The sequence below is a fragment of the Moschus berezovskii genome, chromosome 8, assembly GCF_049115385.1.
Source record: "Moschus berezovskii isolate FMDL1 chromosome 8, NW_MosBer_1.0, whole genome shotgun sequence".
Classification (NCBI taxonomy): Eukaryota; Metazoa; Chordata; class Mammalia; order Artiodactyla; family Moschidae; genus Moschus; species Moschus berezovskii.
The window spans coordinates 66,416,249-66,434,403 of NC_142467.1; the positions used below are offsets into that span (position 1 = coordinate 66,416,249).

General features: G+C 54.6%; 1 protein-coding gene across 4 annotated transcripts in view; it reads right to left on the reverse strand.

The window, feature by feature from the left end:
* Positions 1-217: 217 nt before the first annotated feature.
* Positions 218-18,155, reverse strand: part of TCF7 (transcription factor 7) — a 31,852-nt gene continuing 13,914 nt past the window's right edge. The window contains exons 4-12 of one of the 4 annotated variants that reach the window (XM_088838658.1): positions 9,714-9,825; positions 8,849-8,939; positions 7,307-7,399; positions 6,074-6,193; positions 5,476-5,638; positions 5,257-5,364; positions 4,686-4,734; positions 3,120-3,192; positions 218-1,874 (exon numbers count right to left, since the gene is read on the reverse strand). In XM_088838658.1, the coding sequence (XP_088694784.1) occupies positions 1,442-1,874; positions 3,120-3,192; positions 4,686-4,734; positions 5,257-5,364; positions 5,476-5,638; positions 6,074-6,193; positions 7,307-7,399; positions 8,849-8,939; positions 9,714-9,825 (1,242 nt within the window). In that variant the 3' untranslated portion in view covers positions 218-1,441. Of the gene's footprint in view, positions 1,898-3,119; positions 3,193-4,685; positions 4,735-5,256; positions 5,365-5,475; positions 5,639-6,073; positions 6,194-7,306; positions 7,400-8,848; positions 8,940-9,713; positions 9,826-18,155 lie in introns of all 4 variants that reach the window. The other 3 variants (XM_055429322.2, XM_055429324.2, XM_055429325.2) reach the window with 3 other exon arrangements.

Consider the following 18,155-nt stretch of genomic DNA (forward strand, 5'->3'; position numbering starts at 1 on the left):
TAAGATCGCAGCTTGGAATGGGGGCTGTACACCTAGCATGAGCTCTCTAGGTTGGAGCAGGCCCCAAATCCCTTAAGGAGAGGTGACCAGAGTAAATCCCTGGTTCAAGGTCTTGAATATATGTCCCATAATAGAGAAGAAACCTGCAGTTTTATGACTGTGGAAAAGAAACAAGTGGCATACTGTCAGTGAAACAGCTTATTGTTCAGAGGCAGGATTTGAAAAAGAAACCCAGTAAAAAGTATCTTTATTCTCATATCAAAGTTTTTCTGTGATATGCATTAACAATACAAAAATATCTTGAATATTACAATGGTCCTTTTTTCTCTCAAGACTTCTTGCAGCACTACACTGAAACAAATGATCTTTGGATTTTGAGAAGCCAGTGGCTAAAGTAGGAACTAGGCTTTTGTTGAGGGGGGTGTGTGTGGGTACAAAGATAGCCTTTTCTCTTTGGATTCAGGCTACGTACAGTGAAGAGAGGCAAAAAGAAAAAAAACTAAATTAAATTAAAAAATGTTTGTTTTTTAAGGCTCAGGGTTGAAGCTTGGCTCAGAAATGGGTTAAAGTAGGCTGTGGTGAAAACCCGATGTTCACCACTAGAGGTTTTCTGGGCTCCTGCTTTAGTTGTATGGTCTTCCTTCCTGCAGCCCCATAGGGAAACTGAAGCTGGCCTGCTTACATGCTGGAAAATAGGTACTGCCTGTCCCGAGGTTTGGTTTGCCCTTTCTCAGAACTGTCTAAAGAGCTGGCTAGACTGATGTGGATAAGCTGGAATTGGATCTGTGGACAGGGCTCTCAGAAGTGGGGAAGGATGCACATTGGTTTTGAGCCACAACTGACTTGAACCAGCGACTCGGGCATTAGGTGTCAGGGCTTCTTAGGTGGTTGAATTTCTCAAGAAACATTTCCAAGTAATTTGAACTATAGCCACAAACGCTCACCACCCGCACTTGCCTGTAAGGTAGTGTCAGGTTATTCCTGTTGCTGGGCTGATAGGCCTAAATCTAACCTATTCCATTCACTTATCGAAAGCTGCTAAAAGGAATCTGGGAAGAAGCTTCCCTTGGTTCAGCTTACAGATAGCAGATGGTTTTCTGTAAACAGGGCTTCTCCAGGCCCTTAAGAGAGAAGCACTGTCATGTTGAGCTTTGTGGTTGTGACTGTGCTTACATGTTGTTTGGTAAACCAGTTGGTTCTTGGTCCATGAAGTATCTGGTACAGGGAAGGTGGGGCAGTGGTGGAGGGGAGTATGGAAAGCAGCTGGGCTCAGTCCAGTCCACCTATGACTTATAGAGGAAAAGCAAGGGGGGCAGGGGCATCTGGCTGTCAAGACAGAGGGAGGGAGCCTGCCATAGGCATGGGGGATGCCCCTGAAGAAATGATACAACACAGATCTGATTCCCATCACTTGGAGCAGTTTGAATTGATGGCCCCAGGTTTAGGCAGAAGTTGTGCAGACTCTGAAACCTCCAGGGCCTGAGCTGTGAGAGGGAGCCAACAGGCCCCCTGGCCGGTTTCCACCTGCTTTGGGACTCTGTCGTCTCCTCTCAGAGGGTGAGCCCCTGGAGGAAGCTATGTGTCCTGTGCATGCTAGGCTACCTGTCTCTGAGATTCCTGTTGCTGTACCTGTGTACTCTGCTGGTCGCTCTGAGGGGGCTGAGAGGCTGAGCGTGGCTGAGAGACCTGGTGATGTAGGCGCCGGTTCTGCAGGGCTAGCAAGCAGTTCTGTGGGAAGGTGGGGCAGCATGAGGTACGAGGGTGAATCCTGGGGAATTGGGGACCTGGGGCAGCCTAGAGCACTGTCATCGGAAGGAACGGGGCTGGGGCAGCGGCCTTCTCCGGGTAAGTACCGAATGCATTTCTTTTTCCTCCTAGGAATAGTGAAGAGAGTTATCTGTAAACAGAGGGTGAATTCATAGTCATACACCACAACCAAAAAATGCTGTCCTTGTACAGGCCTATCTCCTCATGACTTCATACATATGCCTATGCCTTAGGACTTAGCATGGCAACTGCTGGGTCTGGCCCAGACCATGGACAGGTGCAGTTCCCAGCAGAGCCACTAGATGGCATAGGGACCTTTTGTAGCTCCGCGCATGGGCTGCCTGCTATCTTCAAGGACAGCTGTCTCCTAGTCTAGGCTGTTGCAGCTCTCCTTCACGTGTTTGTGAAGCTCAGATCTGATTAATGTGTGCTTGTGGCTTCTCGCCCTGAGCATTCCAAATACTTAGAGCTAGGCTAGGAGCAGAGAAGGGGAAGAAAGGGAATTGTCTCACCCATTCCTACCATCTTATTTTCTGTGTGAGGACAGGGCTGCTTCCCATCATGTGTACATATGTACACACACTTATTCCCCCAAATTCCTCTTTGTTCTTGGACAGGGAACGTGGGGGTACCCTTCAGGACTGAACAAGTGTTCCCTAGAGTCAGTGAACACTGCCTGGGGCAGCCTCAGCCTTGGCCCTGGCCGGCCTAGCCTGAGCCATTTGGTAGGTATATTTTCTTTTCCATATACAAATATTGTATGGTGAAACACATTTAATGCCATAGGATCTGAGTATGGGTGCCAGGGGTACCTGTGTTCACCTCTCCCTACCTCTGGTCTCAGTAAGTCACATGGCTGTTGGGCATTTACCTTAGTCAGGTTATTCTCTACTACAGTACTACTTTGTTGTTCTTAGATTTGAGGCTCAGTATGGTACAACAGGGATCCCAATTTGACGTGAAGGAGCTGGTGGACCACGATGACTCTGAGGCCTGGGGACAGGGGCTTGAGCCACTTAAATGCTGTGTGTGAGATTTGTCTAATATGGACCTGCTTGGCCTGATTAGCACCAGATAACCATTTCCAGGGAACCCTGGGCACCAGGCACTAGAGATGCCTTTTAAGCCTGCCTTTCCTTCCATCCAGGATATTTTCCCCTATTCCTTCCATTAGACCCAAGTGATCTTCCTCACAAGCTGTGTTCATTCTCATCCTTAGGAGGCATTGCCTTCACAATCTGTGGGTGTGTTGCGGGGCTAGAGGCCAAAGGAGGACAGCAGGCCCAGCAGAATGTGAAGAGTCAGGGAAGCAGCTTGAAGCAAAGGGAGGGTGGTGGTGGGGACAAACCCACCTGCACGGACCACACCAATCCGTCTGCTGGTTGAGGCCAAAGCGAGCACGGCATTTCTTAGGCGAGCCAGGGTCTGCTCACAGCCATGCCAGAGGGGCAGAGCAGGGCAGAGGGCGAGCAGGCAGGCAGCAGGGCAGAGCAGGGCCCAGAAAGAAGAGGTAATATCAGTGTTAGCCAGTCACAGATACCCCACAGTCCCTACAGGCAAGGGCCTCTCCATGGCCTGTTCAGTCTTAGTGGGAGGCTAAGGGCTCAAAGCCAAGGTATCAGGAAAGGCTGGCACCCAGCTGGCAGTATAGAGGCAGGGGAAGAATGGTCGGAAGGAGGAGACCCTATCAGGCTGGCTCCTCTCTGCCTTGTGGGGCCCCTTGCAGCAAAGGGGCTGAGAAGCGCCTGAAGGGCCCATGGGGATCAAGCTTCTGCCTTAGGGCTTCCAATCCCCTCCCCCAAGGCCCTGCCCATTTTATCCGTCTATTTTAGCCATGAGTTTTTCTTCATCTTTGCCAGTGTCCAGTCTTTCCCCTTGTGTTGTAGCTTAAAGCCTATGCTACACACGATTGAACATTGTCTAATCTTAGAGAAAAGATTGAGGACTCTGCTGAGCCCCAGTACTAGCCCCCCGTGTGGGGGCTGCACAACTGAGAGAGTCATTCATGGATGGTGGAGTGTGAATTGTTGAGTTGGGACAGGAATTCACCCACAGGAAGATTACTTGGAGCAGGGTGTGGCTTTCCTGGGTCCTCTATACAGAGCACTTGGCACCTCCATGAGGAAGTAGGTGGGGCGATAGAGAAACTACTATGCACCAGCCAACAGGCTGTGTGACTGTAGGGCCCAGGCCTGGAGCAGGCCTCGCACTCCACCCAGACCGCCCGACGCTCACCTCCGCAGAGCTAGTCTGGACGCAGTGTTTGGGTTTCGTCCTGACTCACCCAGTTCCTCACTAGGTTTTCCGGCAGAGGGTGGCTGTTAGGAGGGCTTAAGGAGTGTGTGTGTGTGGCGGGTCACAAACCATTATAAGAATTGGCTTCAGGCTTCCCTGGTGGCTCAGTGATAAAGAATTCACCTGCCAATGCAGGAGACACAGATCCCTGTTCTGGGAAGATCTGCTGCAGGGCAACTGTGTGCCACAACTATGGAGCCGGTGCTTGCAAGCTGGGGAGCCGCAACTACAGAACTCTGAATGCCCTAGAGCCTGTGCCCCACAACTGTAGTAAGCCCTTATGCGGAAATGAAGACCAAGCCCAGCCAAAAATAAAATTCTGCTGGTCTTCCCTGAGACTTAAAATAGTAGAGTACTGGTCACTCAGTCATGTCCAACTCCTTGTGTCCACTCACGGACTGTAGCCTGCCAGTCTCTGTCCACGGGGTTCTCCAGGCAAGAATCCTAGAGTGGGTTGCTGTTCCCTTCTCCAGGGGATCGTCCCAACCCAGGGATCAAACCTGGGTCTCCTGCATGGAAGGCAGATTCTCGACCATCTGAACTCCCTGGGACTTAGTGCAGCTCTTTCTTTGGTGGGGCTTTGATTTGTGAGATGCAGGCCTAGCTCTGAGGGAAGGCCTCACCTGAGTTGGATTCTTGGTGCTTTTCCCTCGACCGTCTCTTCTTCTTCCCCTGCAGGGAAAAAAGTGGAAGATGCTCAGAACTCTGGATGCGAGTGGGTGGGACACCTGCAGCCTACTGCCTAGTCAGGCTGCCCCTGGGGTTCCCGGCCCATCGTCCCCTCTGACCTGACCTAGAGGCCCTGGTGTTTTCTTGACACCAGTTTTTTTTGCTAGGTGACCACAGGGAAATTAGGGGCTCCTCCTCCCTTCCCCACACTGGCCTCCATTTTGAAGGAGGAGGTGACTTCAGGTTTGTTTTCCTCTTTCTGCTGACCTAATCAAATACTGCACAAAGGCCCTGTGTGGAAGCACATGCTGGGGAGGGGACAGGATACGAACAAGCCCACTTTCAGGGCCAGCTCCCCTCATCTGGTCCTCTCCTGAGTTAGCCATGAAAGGTCTTGAACCTCTGTTCCACCCTGTCCCCTCCTCCTGTGTGCCTTCAGGACAGCAGTTCTGACTTCCTCTGGTGAGACTGGCTTGAGGTATGGCATGCAGAAGGTTCCCCTACAGCGTGTGTTTGGCCACTCACGTAGTTGTCCCGCGCCGACCAGCCTGGGTATAGCTGCATGTGCAGCTGCCTCTCCTTGCGGGCCAGCTCATAATACTTGGCCTGCTCTTCCCGGGACAGTGCGTGCCACTGCAGTGGGGAAGGGGGGCAGATGGAGGATGCATCAGAGTTGGCAGGCTGCTCAGGGTGAAGGTAGTCAGGGTAGTCACCCCTACCAGCCCACTTCCCCCGTGGCCTCACCCGACGGCCCAGGATCTGGTTGATGGCAGCACTCTCCTTGAGCGTGCATTCGGCAATGACTTTGGCTCTCATCTCCTTCATGTATAGCATGAAGGCGTTGAGTGGCTTCTTGATGGTTGGCTTCTTGGCTTCCTTCTCTGCCTTGGAGTCTGCTTGCGCTTTCCTGAGGGACACACGAACACTCAGGAGCCCTCAGTGTGCACCTAATGCACCCCTCTCCTGTGTCCTGTGTGTCTGTCTGTCTCTCTGTGTGTGTGATTGGGTAGATATACTAAGGTTTTATAAACGGTATCTTATTTTAGCTGCCCCAAAGTAGGTGAGCAGAGCTCACTATTGTTCCTTATATTCTGTAGCTAAGTAAGGAAAGCCCCTCCTCTCTGGACTCAAACTAAATCCTTGTTCCCCATTCCATCCACCCCACTCCTGCTTCTGAGGGTCAAAAAAACAGTGATAAGTGGTGAACTGCCACAAGACAGCTTGACTGGGGATCTCCTGGCAGCCCCTGGAGGGAGGGCTTGGCCCTGGGGAGAGGAATTGTGTCCTGGGGTCTGCCCTGCCCCACACGCCCCCTCCCACCACAAGTGTGTGTTCCACTCACAGGCTGCGGTCATAGGGCTGCAGTTCCTGCTTCCCTGAAGAGGGCACGATGGCTGGGTGGGGGATGGCTGCGGGGTGGCCAGGGACACCAGAGCCCAGCATCAGGGGTGGATGGGTGAACCTAGAGGCAGAAGCAGAGTGAACACTGAGCCAGGCACGGACGGCCCGGATCTCTGGACACACAGAGGCCCCTGCACAGCACACGAGGACAGCTGAACGGGTACCCAATGCCACTGGCCTGCATGCAAGTACACAGAAATACAGACACCTCCTCCCAACACACTGCACAGACACGGTGCAAGAATCTACATGTGCGTCAGATTCAGCTGGTTCCTGAAGTCCTGAATGCTTTCGCATCTGTCCCCTTCTCATCTCCTGCTCTCACCAGCTCAGCCTCAGCCTGCCCGTCCTCTCCTCATTGACCCCTCCAGGTCTCCTTCCATACAACAGCACTTGATTGCTGTTCCCCCGCTGCTCACAGAATAAACCCGGGCTTCTTCCTAGGGATTGCACACCCATTCCCCACCCCATTTCCCATCACTTGCTGCCCCTCAGCCATCTCCAGCTGGTTGCTGTTATCTTTGTTGCCCTCACTCAAGAGCTAGCCTCATGAAGCTTGTCCTGACCCATCAGACATGGCTGGGTCTCCTCGGGGCTTCTCCTTCACCCAGATAGCTGCTATATCTCTCCCTCCCACCCTGGGCTGGCAGCTCCAGTATCTAGAAGTGTCTGCTGACAAACGTGTTCCATACCTGAGACCTGTTCCATACCTGGACAGGTCTGTCCCTGAGGAAGTGAGCTAAGTGAAGGGACACACGTGGACACACAGTTCCCACTTGTACAATATGGAGTCACTGGGCAGGCGGCCCCTAAGACACATGTAAAGGTGCTGCCAAAAGTTTGGACAGAGCTCCAGGAATGTCCAGGAGAGGCGTCCTGACTGGCTGTCTTCGGGATGCGCAACAGAGGTGAGTGCGCACACACCTGCACGTGTCTGCCTGCACTGTCTCTGGCTGCTCTGGTGCTTGCACAGTATGGCTTGGGCTTAAGCCTCCTACAGTCCCACTGGCCTCATTCTCAGTCACAGGGCAGCACCACGGGGCTGGAGAATGACAGACGGACGGATGGACAGACGACTAACAGAGGGCAAGCACTGGCCTGGGCATAGCCTCTTGTGGGCACTGAAGCCTGGGCAACAGGAAGCAGGAGCCTAGCTGCAGGGTGTGGGACTCACCTGGGGTAGGGGGTGCCAGGGGCTGCGGTGGGGGCAGGGAAGTGCTGTCTATATCCGCAGGAAGGGGACAGGGGGTAGAGAGGAGGGCTGGGCCTGTGGTTGGGAGAGATAGCTGTTAGCAGTCTGGCTACTGGCCAACTGTTAGTCTGACTACTGGCCACATGGGGGGAAGGACCTCCCCTCTGTGCTCAGGCCTGACCCCTAGTGTAATAAGGTAAACTGGCTTCTGCCTGGACCACTCTAGTGTATGTTTTAAGTTTATCTGCCACCAGAGGGCAACCTTTCTCTCTGCAGGCTAACCTTTCTACTGGTGTATAAGGGCCAGAAATGGCAGCACTCTCCTGGCACTGAGCTTAGTAGGTCCCTGGGTCCCCTCCAATCTTATCTTGTGAAATTTGGGCTTGATATTTCCATACCTGCCATAGAACCTTTATGCCCACTGTTAACACTGTTAGGATTGTTCTGTCCCACTTTGCTTCAAACTCCTGGTCATCTGTCAAGGTCTTATTTGGCCAACACGGCCTTTCTTCTGAAACAGCCCTGGGAATCCCAAGCTGGATGACGTGTCCCCTCAGGCTTCTATAGCCCTCAGTCAAAGCACTGCTACCCATGTTCTGTAACTGGCCTCTTGTCTGAGTTGTACACTAGGTGGATTGAGATCTGAGAGGGCAGGGACCTGAGGATCAGCCCACTTTAGCAGTGCTTCTCTGGTGCCCAGAACTTGCCTGCCACATGTCAGTCCTGGGGGTAGTCCTGATTTGTATTCAAGGTGGAGCTTTATCCAGAGAGAATCTGGACATAGAAGAGTGAGCTGAATGTAGATAAAGGACAAGTAGAAAGAGGCAGGTGGGCCCAGGGAAGCCAGGCTTTCCTACTTTTGGGTGACTGTCCCAACCTAGAGAGGCCAGAGACCTGGCTCGGTCAAACTGCGGCTGATGAGCAAAAGGTCACATACCCTGCCAAGCCCCTGCTCCAGCCGAAGACAGGCCCTTTGGCTCATGGTTGGATTTGCTGCATAGGATCCAGGCTGGCTTTTCCTGGCCTAGCATTAGTGGACTCTCCAAGCAGACTGCCAGGAGTTTGGACTGAAGCAAGCACCATAGGGGCAAGAAGGACTCTGACCTTCAAGCAGCTCCGCCAAGGAGGGGACCAGCTGGCAGTAGACACAGGCGAGTAGGTAGCATCCCTCTGTCCACCAGGCCACTGAGAAACAATGGCCTCTTCTGTGTCCCTGCAAGCTGCCACCTCCCTGCTCAGGCCTACCTTTCTATCTCACATATTCATGACCCTAAACAGCCCAGGGTTCCCCCATTCAAGTCTCTTCGAGATTAAGGTGGAGCATGACAGGGTCGGGTCTCCTGCCTTTCCAAAGGGAGTTTGTGTGGCTGGCTGAGGCATGGCTAGAGCCGCTGGCCAGCCCCTGTTCCCTTTGTAGAGCTGGCAGTAAGGTATTCAGCATGGAAAAGTGGAGGAGGAAAGTGGAAGGGCGGGCATGGGTCCAGCCAGCACAAGGGGCCCCTTTCCCACTGATCCCTCACTCACCAGCTCACGGTGTGGGGGAGCTGTCCCATGCTGCCTGAGGTCAGAGAGTAGAAGCCAGAGAGGTCAGGGGTCTGCAGAGGCCTGTGAACTCCTGCAGGGGAGAGGGGCAGAGTAAGTGAGCTAGCCTGACCTGGAAGCTGCTCCAGCTGGATCCTGCATCCTAGAGCCTCCTGTGGGGCCCTCAAGATCCCGTCTCCCTGAGCTGGAGGACCAGACATATATACTGGTCTTCTCAGGACTATCCTGGTGTGATCAGAGTGCCCCGTTTGTAGACTATGGGCATCAAGGGCAGATGGTTGGTGTGACTTGCTTGTGGACAGCGGCTGGGTAGTGGCAGAGGTGGAGTCATGAAGGAGTGGAAGACCAAACCGTGCAGCACCCTGGCTCATTGCTGGTCTACAACTGGGGTCTCTGCTGGGGGCTCTAGCCTGGCTCTCTGGGCAGGAGGCAGACCCCCTGGCCCAGGGACCCAGGGCTCCACCCGTTTCTCTTGCCCCCTCCTCCCCAGGGTTGAGTCAGCAGGTTTCCCACAGCCGACAGTGGCTGATTTCAGAATGACTTTGCCCGAGGCTGAGGTGAATCAGCCATCACAACCACCACTTTCCATTTTCTCACTGTGGGGAGGGAAAGACTACAAGTTCTCTATCATCTTCACACAGAGGCCTACTCCCATACTGGGACTGGTTAGCCACTCAGGATTCAGTCTCCTGCCTAGCCTCAACTCTTCAAATTTAGACTTGGTACCACCTTGCTTAACCCTTTGGTGCCTTCAAAAAGGGTCTAGCCTCTTGCTCTCAGAAGGGACTTGATCCCCTTTCCCCGCCACTCTGGGTCTTGTTGGGCCCTTCCCATCCAGGATCCATACCTTGCTTCTGGCTGATGTCGGCTGGTGCAGGTGTGGGGTGTGGGCTGCTGAAATGGTCATAGAGAGGAGAAAGTTGGGGGACGCCATGGGAAGGCTGACTGGCCTTGTTGTGCTGAAAAACGAGGAGGGTGGGTGGGTGAATGTGGGGGACCCGAGGGAGGAAGGCACAGCACTGGGGCGCACGTGTAAGCAAAGTCCCAGTTGCTGTGTGAGGGCAGCCCAACCATCAGAGGAAAGTGGAGGTGGTCGAAACCACAGGCTTCACTGGACAGGACCCCACTCAAGCCATCCTGTCTCCAGTGGCTCTGTTGCCCCTCTCCACCACCCTTGCCCCAGACTTTGCCCAAGGAGTCCAATCTGCCAGAGAGTCTCTCAGTCTTTATTTGCCCTCAGCTCTAGGAGGCATTTTCCTCTTGCACAGGAAATTCTTCCTGTCTCTTGGTTTCAGAGATCTCCCAGTTGCTCTGAGGCCCAATGGCTTGTCTGGTGAGTTGCTCACAAGCCTTCAGCCTTAGGACAGCCTGGAGCTTGCTTTTCTCCTCTGGACTCCAGACTGAGGGGCTTGTGTCTGATCCTCTGGAGCCACCACTTAAGAGGATTTGATGACATAGTGGAGGGGGCCTTTTCTTCCTCAAGGGAGGTGGAGCAAGCTGGCTCCAGGTGTGGCTAGGCTCCCTCCAGAGCCAACCCACCCAGCCTCCACGCTTCCTGTTTCCTCGGCACCACAGGACTCTTACTTTTCACACTGGTCACATGGATTTGTCATGAGATGACTCATCCAGGCTGGGACGGGGGCTCCCCGTCGGAACCTAGCCACAGGAGTGTGCTGCTCAGGGCCACGGCCCAGCTCTGCATATCCTCTGTGCACACCTTTGCTGGCCAGGGCCCTGGAGACATCATCTAAAGCTCAACTTAGCACCATTTGTAAAAGCCCACATATGGGGACGCTGCTGGCTGGGCTCACAGACGGGCGACCACTAACCCATGGCACAGAAGAAATATCTTTGGGACGTATCTGGGGCAAGACAATGATTATAGAGACTGTGGCCTGGGCTTCTTCCCAGCCCGGAGGTGAAATTTCTCACTGGGTGAACATAGCCGGTATAATGGATGGGGCTCATGACCCCTTCATCATCAGCTTTGGGGAAGGTTAGGGTAGCTCTTGGTGGGAAGACCTGGCTCAGGTCCTCTGGCACTGGCTCTTGGCAGTCCAGGTGAGGCTAAAGGGACGGGCAGGTATGAATCACACTGTAGCCATGGCAGGAGGCTCCCAGGTGGGCACAGGATCCCACACGTGTCTGCAGCAGTCCTGGCCACCACCTCACCCACATTCCTGCCTCCAGGGGAGCTTCAGGCTGGGCTACAAGCTGCACCCTTCCCCTCAGACTTTGGTAAGTTGCTGACATTACCACCTGTCAGCCTCCCGCTCATCCCTCTGTTGTCCACCAGGAGGAGTCTTAGATCCCAGGACGATTCAGCATGTCTCAGGAAGATAGGAGTTAATGTTCTAATAGTGCTGGCTCCCTTCTGGCTGGCATGGGTTTGACACTACTTCTACTTCCTGAGGCCAGTGCCTCAGCTCCGACCAGAGCCTGCTCCTGACCTCATGGGGCAGGCGGGAGAGCTTCCTGAGGGCTCTCCACTGGAAGCCTGAGAAAGAGTCTGCCAGCCAGGTTCAGTTCCTGGAGCAAACTTTACTACCATACCCGGGCACCCGTTACCTTGTCGCAAATGGCTGTCGTGACGACATGTAAGAAGCCCCTCATTCATCCTGAAGAGTGAGGATGAAACGCTACTCACAGTGCCTCCTTTCCCCGTGGTGCCGGCTCCCACAGGGGCCAGACGCTGTGGTCTTATGCTAAAGGAGGTCTGCCTGGAGATGGCAGACTTGCCTGGCAGCATCACTTGGGGAGACTGATGATGGCCATGTCATTTCCAGGTTTTGGTTGCTGTGACCTTCCTGTTGCTATTTGAAGGCCAGGCTTTCTGAGCAAGCTGGGGAAAGGAAGGTCCTGTCATTCTAAGGTCCTCTTTTAGTCCCAGCACAGACCCAGACAACAGTAACAGGTTGGGATTGTGTGGGGGAATGGAAGGTGGAATGTAGGATTCTTAGGCCTGCAGGTGTCTGGCAGGAGCGAGAGGAGACTGGGACAGATACGGGGTATGTGGGGAGTGTGATTTCTTCATGTACTGAGTTTTTGCCACATGACAGGCCCTGTGCTAGACCACTCTTTATTCCCACTCTGGGGACCAGCAGATTGCCATTTCTCCAAGCTATAAGCGTTCCGGGTGTCCCCTCATTTCTTGCTCCCCTTTATTGCACATCTCAGCAGAGCAGCCCTTGTCCTCTGCCTCCAGTCCTCAGCTCTTGTTATCCCGTCACCCAAGCCAGCTTCTTGCCCCATCACTTCACCAGATGACTTGTCAAGGTCCCCAGTGACTTGCATGTTGTTGAACTCAACAGTCAGTTCTGTCTTCGTTGTACCTGGCTGCTCGGCACATTGAACACAACTAACTTCTCCCTCCTCCTCACAATAGGTTCTTTACTTTGATCCCAGAATGCCACACTTCCTGATTTTCTTCTAACCTCTGAGGCCACTCCTTCTTGGCCTTGTTTCTGGCTCTTCATCGTTTTCCTGACCTGACCCAAGCCTGGCCCTCGGTTCTTCTGTATCAATCCTCACCTCCCAAGGGTGCTCTCATCCAGCCTCACGGCTTTAAACGTCTTCATCTGATGACACTACATCTGTATCTCCGCAGCCTCTACTTCTCCCCGGAACACTACTCTCCAAATGTTCCCAAATGCAACACGTCCAAAGTAGAACCTTTGACTTTTTGCCCCAAACATTCCTCTCCATCTTTCTCAGTTAATATCAACTCCCTCCTTCCAGTTGCTGAGACCAAGCAGCTTGGAGTCATCTCTGATGCTCCTTTTTCTCATACTCCACCTCTAGTGTGTCAGCAAATCCTAATGGTTCTACTTTCAAAATATATCAGAACCCAACCATTTCTTCCTTTCTCCCTGTCCCCACCCAGTCCAAGCCACCGTTACTTCCCACCTGGCAAATGCAACAGTCTCCTGCTCTTCCATCCAGCAGCCATATAAATCAGATCATGTCAATTTTCAGCCTGGAGCCTGCACTAAACTTCCCCAGACCTATACAACCCTAGGATCAGACCCTAATCACCTCTCTAATCCCATTACCTTCCTCTCTCTTTGCTCATTATGCCCAGGACTTTACCTGGTTGCTTCAGCCTCCAGCCACCTCCTCCGGTTACTCCACTGGTCATTTTTAAAGTGTGCCTAGGATATGAAGTGGGTTGGGAAGTACAGCTACTAGGCTTTTTCAGTGACCTTACCTCTGTAGGATCCTGGGCCAGTTTGCCCCTTGTAAAATAAGCATGAGCCTATCAACCCTGCTACCTAATTGGTCACAGATGCAAAAATCCTGCTTTATTCTAGAATTCTGGAGGCAGGAGCTCAGGGCCTATGAAGGTAGAAAGCTTTCTGGAAACCTCAGGGGCGGCCTTAACCTGATAAATTCCTAGGACAGGGATTAGCCAGATCCGAGGCCTCGTGGCACAAAGGGAAGACTAGCTTCAGGGCCTCCCTCAAGAAGCTGGGACCTTAGTGGGGGGCATCCCATCATTTGCCGTCTTAAGGGCACAAATGCCTGGAGCCCAGCACAGGTGGTGGAGTTGAACAGGTCCCTCCAGGCCATGGGGCTTTCAAGTTTAAACCGCTTCAGAGAAGGCCCTGCCATCCCGCCTTGGCGCTGGCTTTTCAGCCCTCGGGGGTAATAAGCCTGGCTGGTGGAGTGGGCAGTTCTGAGCTTGGGAAATCTTAGGAGCGGAGCCTGGGGTCCAAGGTGCCAGCTCTAGGAGGACAGTCCCAGAGTCCCGCCCTTCCCGGGATGGGAGGGCGAGAGGGGGTATCTGCTCCAAGGCAAGGAGAGGATGGCTCCACAGCAGATTTCTCAGCAAACCGCCTTCCTTGCAGACGGCTAGCATGGGCCAGAAGTCCTGAAGAGCTCTCTCACCTGACAGATGGCTAGAGCTGACCCTCCTCGGCCAGGCTAGCTAAGCTCCATGTTGTTATGTAGCATAGCTCACTCTAAGCCGAGGAACCCTTAGAATCTAGCTCAGCCTCAAGCCTGGTATGTACATGTGCAACAGGGCAGGTGCACTGAGGCCTCATCCTGTCCACCGGCCTTCCCTGGGAACTGGGAAAGCCTCATTAAACAGGAGTCTGCTGCCAAACCACAGGAGAGGTGCCAGGTGGGCAGAGGGGGCCTGCTGGCAGCTGGAGGACCCAAGGGGCCAGGGCTCCAGGGCAGAGCACTGAGGGCCTGGCCGGTCCTCCCACGTTTGTGCAGGCTGCCTCTGAGTTCACTCCCCAGCCCCCTCCATGCCTGGTGGTGGTAGCGGGGAGGGGGAACTGTCTGGCGTGGGACCTGATGCCCCACACCCCCCTCGGCAACGGAACGTCCCGCTCCACGGCCTCAGCACAAGGCTCTCAGGGCTAGGCTACCCAGACAGCAGGGTGGAGTTGCCTGGGGCCTGGCCTGCGTCTGGGGAACTTTGTGACTGGAGCTTCTCTCCTCCCCTGATGGTGACTGCCCCGTTCCTAGGGAAGGAGGCAGGCCTTGATGGATTGTCCGCCATCCCTCGTCCCCGAATATCTGGACGGCACAGCCTCTCCTCTCTAACCTCTGCAGGCAGAGAGCTGGGCACTCATGGTGGGATGCATATGCCAACAACAGACTCAACAGCAGGCTGTATGCCTTGACCAGCACACTCCCACACCCTTGTTTTGACCTTTGCATACAGCCCTTTCCCCCGTTTCCCTCCAGGCTGCAGCACTCAGGACGAGTCCAGGACTCTGAGACCCTGGGCTGGGAGGCCATGTCTGCTTTGGCCTTAGTGCAGGCGGACCTTCCTGCTTTGGCATTGCTCTTACTGTTCCTCCCCACGTCACTTCAAAACCCATCACCCCAAAGGGGTCCTCATCCTTCTGGGGTTAGCCCATGGCTGGAGAGTCCTCACTCTGGTGCCCTCATGTGCCCTCCTCTTGTTGAGCAGACTGGAGCCAGGAAGGGGCCCTAGGGCAGGGCCAGGCAGAAGGAGGTGGAAATGAGGGACTCCTGAGGTTGGTCTCCCCTGCTCTGAAGGCGAGCTTGGGCCTGGCTGCTCCCGCCTCCCTCTCCCCACCCCCACTTCCTGCAGGCTCAGGTGAAAAATAAACACAGTCGGCATTTTCCCTGCAGACCGCAGAGGTCCGCTTACAGGCTGTGTGCACCCTGAAAGCCCTTGCCACCGCCAGCAGAGAAACTCCCTCGCCTCTGACGGTTGACTCTGAAAACCCCCAAACGCTTGAGCCCCACAACACTTTCCCAGCGAAGAAAGTTGCTGCTTCCTCTGGTCTCAAGCCTGGGGGCGGGGTGGGGAGCATGTGAAGCCTGACAAGGTCCTCCCAAAAAGGCCTCCCCTTGGCAGGGGACTGTGCCAGGAGAAGCACCCCTACCCTCCCTGCCCCCACCCAAACACACACATAAACACACTGTACCAGAATTCACAGTTGATCACTATCAGCAGACACATTCAGTCAGGATGTATTTACTAAGCTCCTACTATGTATCAGGCAAAAGAACGTTGTCGGCTAGAAGAAAGAGCATCTGCTAATGGCAGATGATTATGAGAGGCATAGCTGTACCCTGTGCCAGGCATAGTTCTGAGCGCCTTGCAGATTTTAACTCACATACTCCTAAAACAAACCTGTGATACATTATTATCCCCATTTGATAGACGAGGAAACTTGCGGCAGAGACATTACATAGCTTGCCCAAGGCCACACAGCTTGTCAGTGGCAAAGCTGAGCTTCCTTCCACCCACTGTGCCGCAGAGGCCCTCTGGTTGTCGTGGAGCCCCAGTTCTCAAATCAGTCTCCCTGCTTCAGCCTAGTTGGTCAGTCACCTGAGTCAGTGCTTCCCTGACCCTAAAAAATGCTCCGGTAAGTTCTGAGACCCTGAACTGGGAGCTTCCCTGACGGCAGTATTTAGGCATGACCCCCAGGTCCCCAGCTCACATCACTCCTCACCCTTTCACAGCCACACCCCAGCCTTGTCCAGCCTCACAGGCCTGCTTTTCTCTTACCCAGGCACCCAGCTCAACTTCACCTCAACACCTTTGCCCACCCCTTGCGCGCTGCACTCTCCTCCTAGCTTTCCATATTTGCCAGATTCTTTCTCATCCTGACCTCAGTCTAAGGGCCACTTCCTTAGAAAGGGCTGGGACCTGGGAGGGGCTCCAGCAGCCCAGCAGGTGGAAGTGCCTACTTGCTGCAGGAGTGGCTGGGGGTCCTGGAGGGCAGAAGGGGCTTGTTGGTGGTCCTCTCTGCCTCGCCAGGGTCTGTACTTGCCTTGTTCACTAAGACTTTTAAACAAAGGCCTCTATAAGTTCTGGTGCCCCAGAACTTCTGCATGCCCACCCACTCATCCACCATGGACCTGACTCCAGTCTCTCGGCTCCTAGAAGGCGGGGGAGGGTATTCCTGATGCCTGCTTTGAAGCTGGGGAAAGGGCTTTGGGGACAAGTCCACAGAAGGAGTCACAGATTCACACCTTCAACACCGGGTGGCCTATTGAAAGTGATTGCTCTCTGTGCCAAGGGCACAGACATGAAGTTGAGTACTGTAAATACCACATTGACAGCTCATTTGAGGCCAGCATTATCCTTCCCATTTTACACATGAGGGAAGTGAGGCTCAGGGAAACTGAGGAAGTTGCTCTAACATACTCCCTCGAGTCAGTGCTGGGACCTCTTTAGGACTTTCGGGGTCTTCAGCGATGTCAGTCACAGTCTCATCTCTCTCCTCCTCTCCCTCTGCTCCAGCCACTGAGGGCTGCTAGCTCAAGGGCCCTCTCGCAGTGTATGTGGGCAGGGCCCGATACAAGCCAGTGTTCAGGGAGAATGCGGCAGCACTGGACAAAGCACCCTGGCTGGCAGCTGCAGCACACAGGAGGCTGGGAGGAGCTGGGCGACTGCTGGGACTCAGGGACATCCTGCCCGGCACCTGGGAACCCGTGCCGCCTTCCATCTCCTCTCCTTTTCTCCACACAGTGAAAGCCAGGGTTGCCACGTTCATAAGGTGCCTTTGTGCTGATTGGAAGCAGTACCCACTCTGGAGAGAGACCTGGGTCCACACCAGGGCACAAGGCTTGGGGAGCACAGTGCAGGCTGGAGCTCAGCTCTGTGGCCCAGATCCCCCGCGTAATCCCAGAGTGGCCCGGCTCATAAGGCCCTCTCCAGTTCTCACTTCTCTTCCCTGCATTGCCAGAAACTACGCGTGTCGACTCTCAGAGTGCCCCTGAGCATCCACTGACCTTGATCAGTTCCTCTGGACCCCTCCCAGCTCCAGGGTCCCCTAGCACCTACCATAGCTCCCCCAGACCTCTCTATCACCGATAAGTGCCTAAGTGCCAAGGAGTCTGGCCAGTTGCTGAGTGGGAATCTCCCCCGCCCCACCCCCCGCCAAAGGCCTGGGAGAGTGAGAATGAACTTCCCAGAAGGAAGCAGGTCCCCTTTCCAAAGGGGAACTCACCTGCGTATCAGCCAAGCCTTGAGGTGTGGGCTCCCACAGATCCCACCTCTGCAGATATACCCTAGCTGGGCTCACGCCCTTTTATCCCCACCCCTACTCTGGGCCCTTCTGCCCAGGACATGGCGCTCTCCAGGGGATGGCCCTCCAGCTCACCGCCCACAGCATGGCAGACGCCTTGTGCTAGACGCCCACCGCAGAGCATGGAGCCGTGGCTCTGTGGCCCGCTGAGCTGGAGGACTGGAGGATGGCTGGGCCACCCCCTTGTAGACCAGGAGGCTTCAGCCCTCCCACCAGCACGGGACCGTTGCCAGGGATGCACAGAGCCCTACCAGGTCCCTGTGGCCAGTCCACCAGCTGCCTGGTCTTGACATCAGATAATGGGGCCCTGCCACAGCAGAGGTGAGGACCGGAGTCCCCACAGGCAGCCTTGGCAAACCACAGGCCTGCTCTAGACCCAGCCCAGCCCCGAGGCGCCCTCAGAGCAGCGGAACCTCACTGAGCTGAGTGGGCTGGCCCCCAGCCTCCGGCGGTTTCTATGCATTCGTTTACTTTTGTTTTCCTTCTTCCTCTTTGAGGTAAACGCCCCTCAGGACAGGATGTTTTTAGAGGAAAATATAAGCTTCCGGGAGCTGCTGCAGCCAAGCTGCTACTTGATACACCGACACATTTTTGAGGACTCTGCTGCAGCTCTGAGGCTGGGCATCCCCTGGTCCAGGGAGTCAGTCTCCCAGCTCCTCGATCTCAGTGCCCTGCCATCTGGGACCCCGCGTGGGCTGAGGCAGGCCAGGGGCACAGCATCAGCTCAGGCTGTCTGAGGCAGTAGGGAAAGCTGGGCTCCGGGA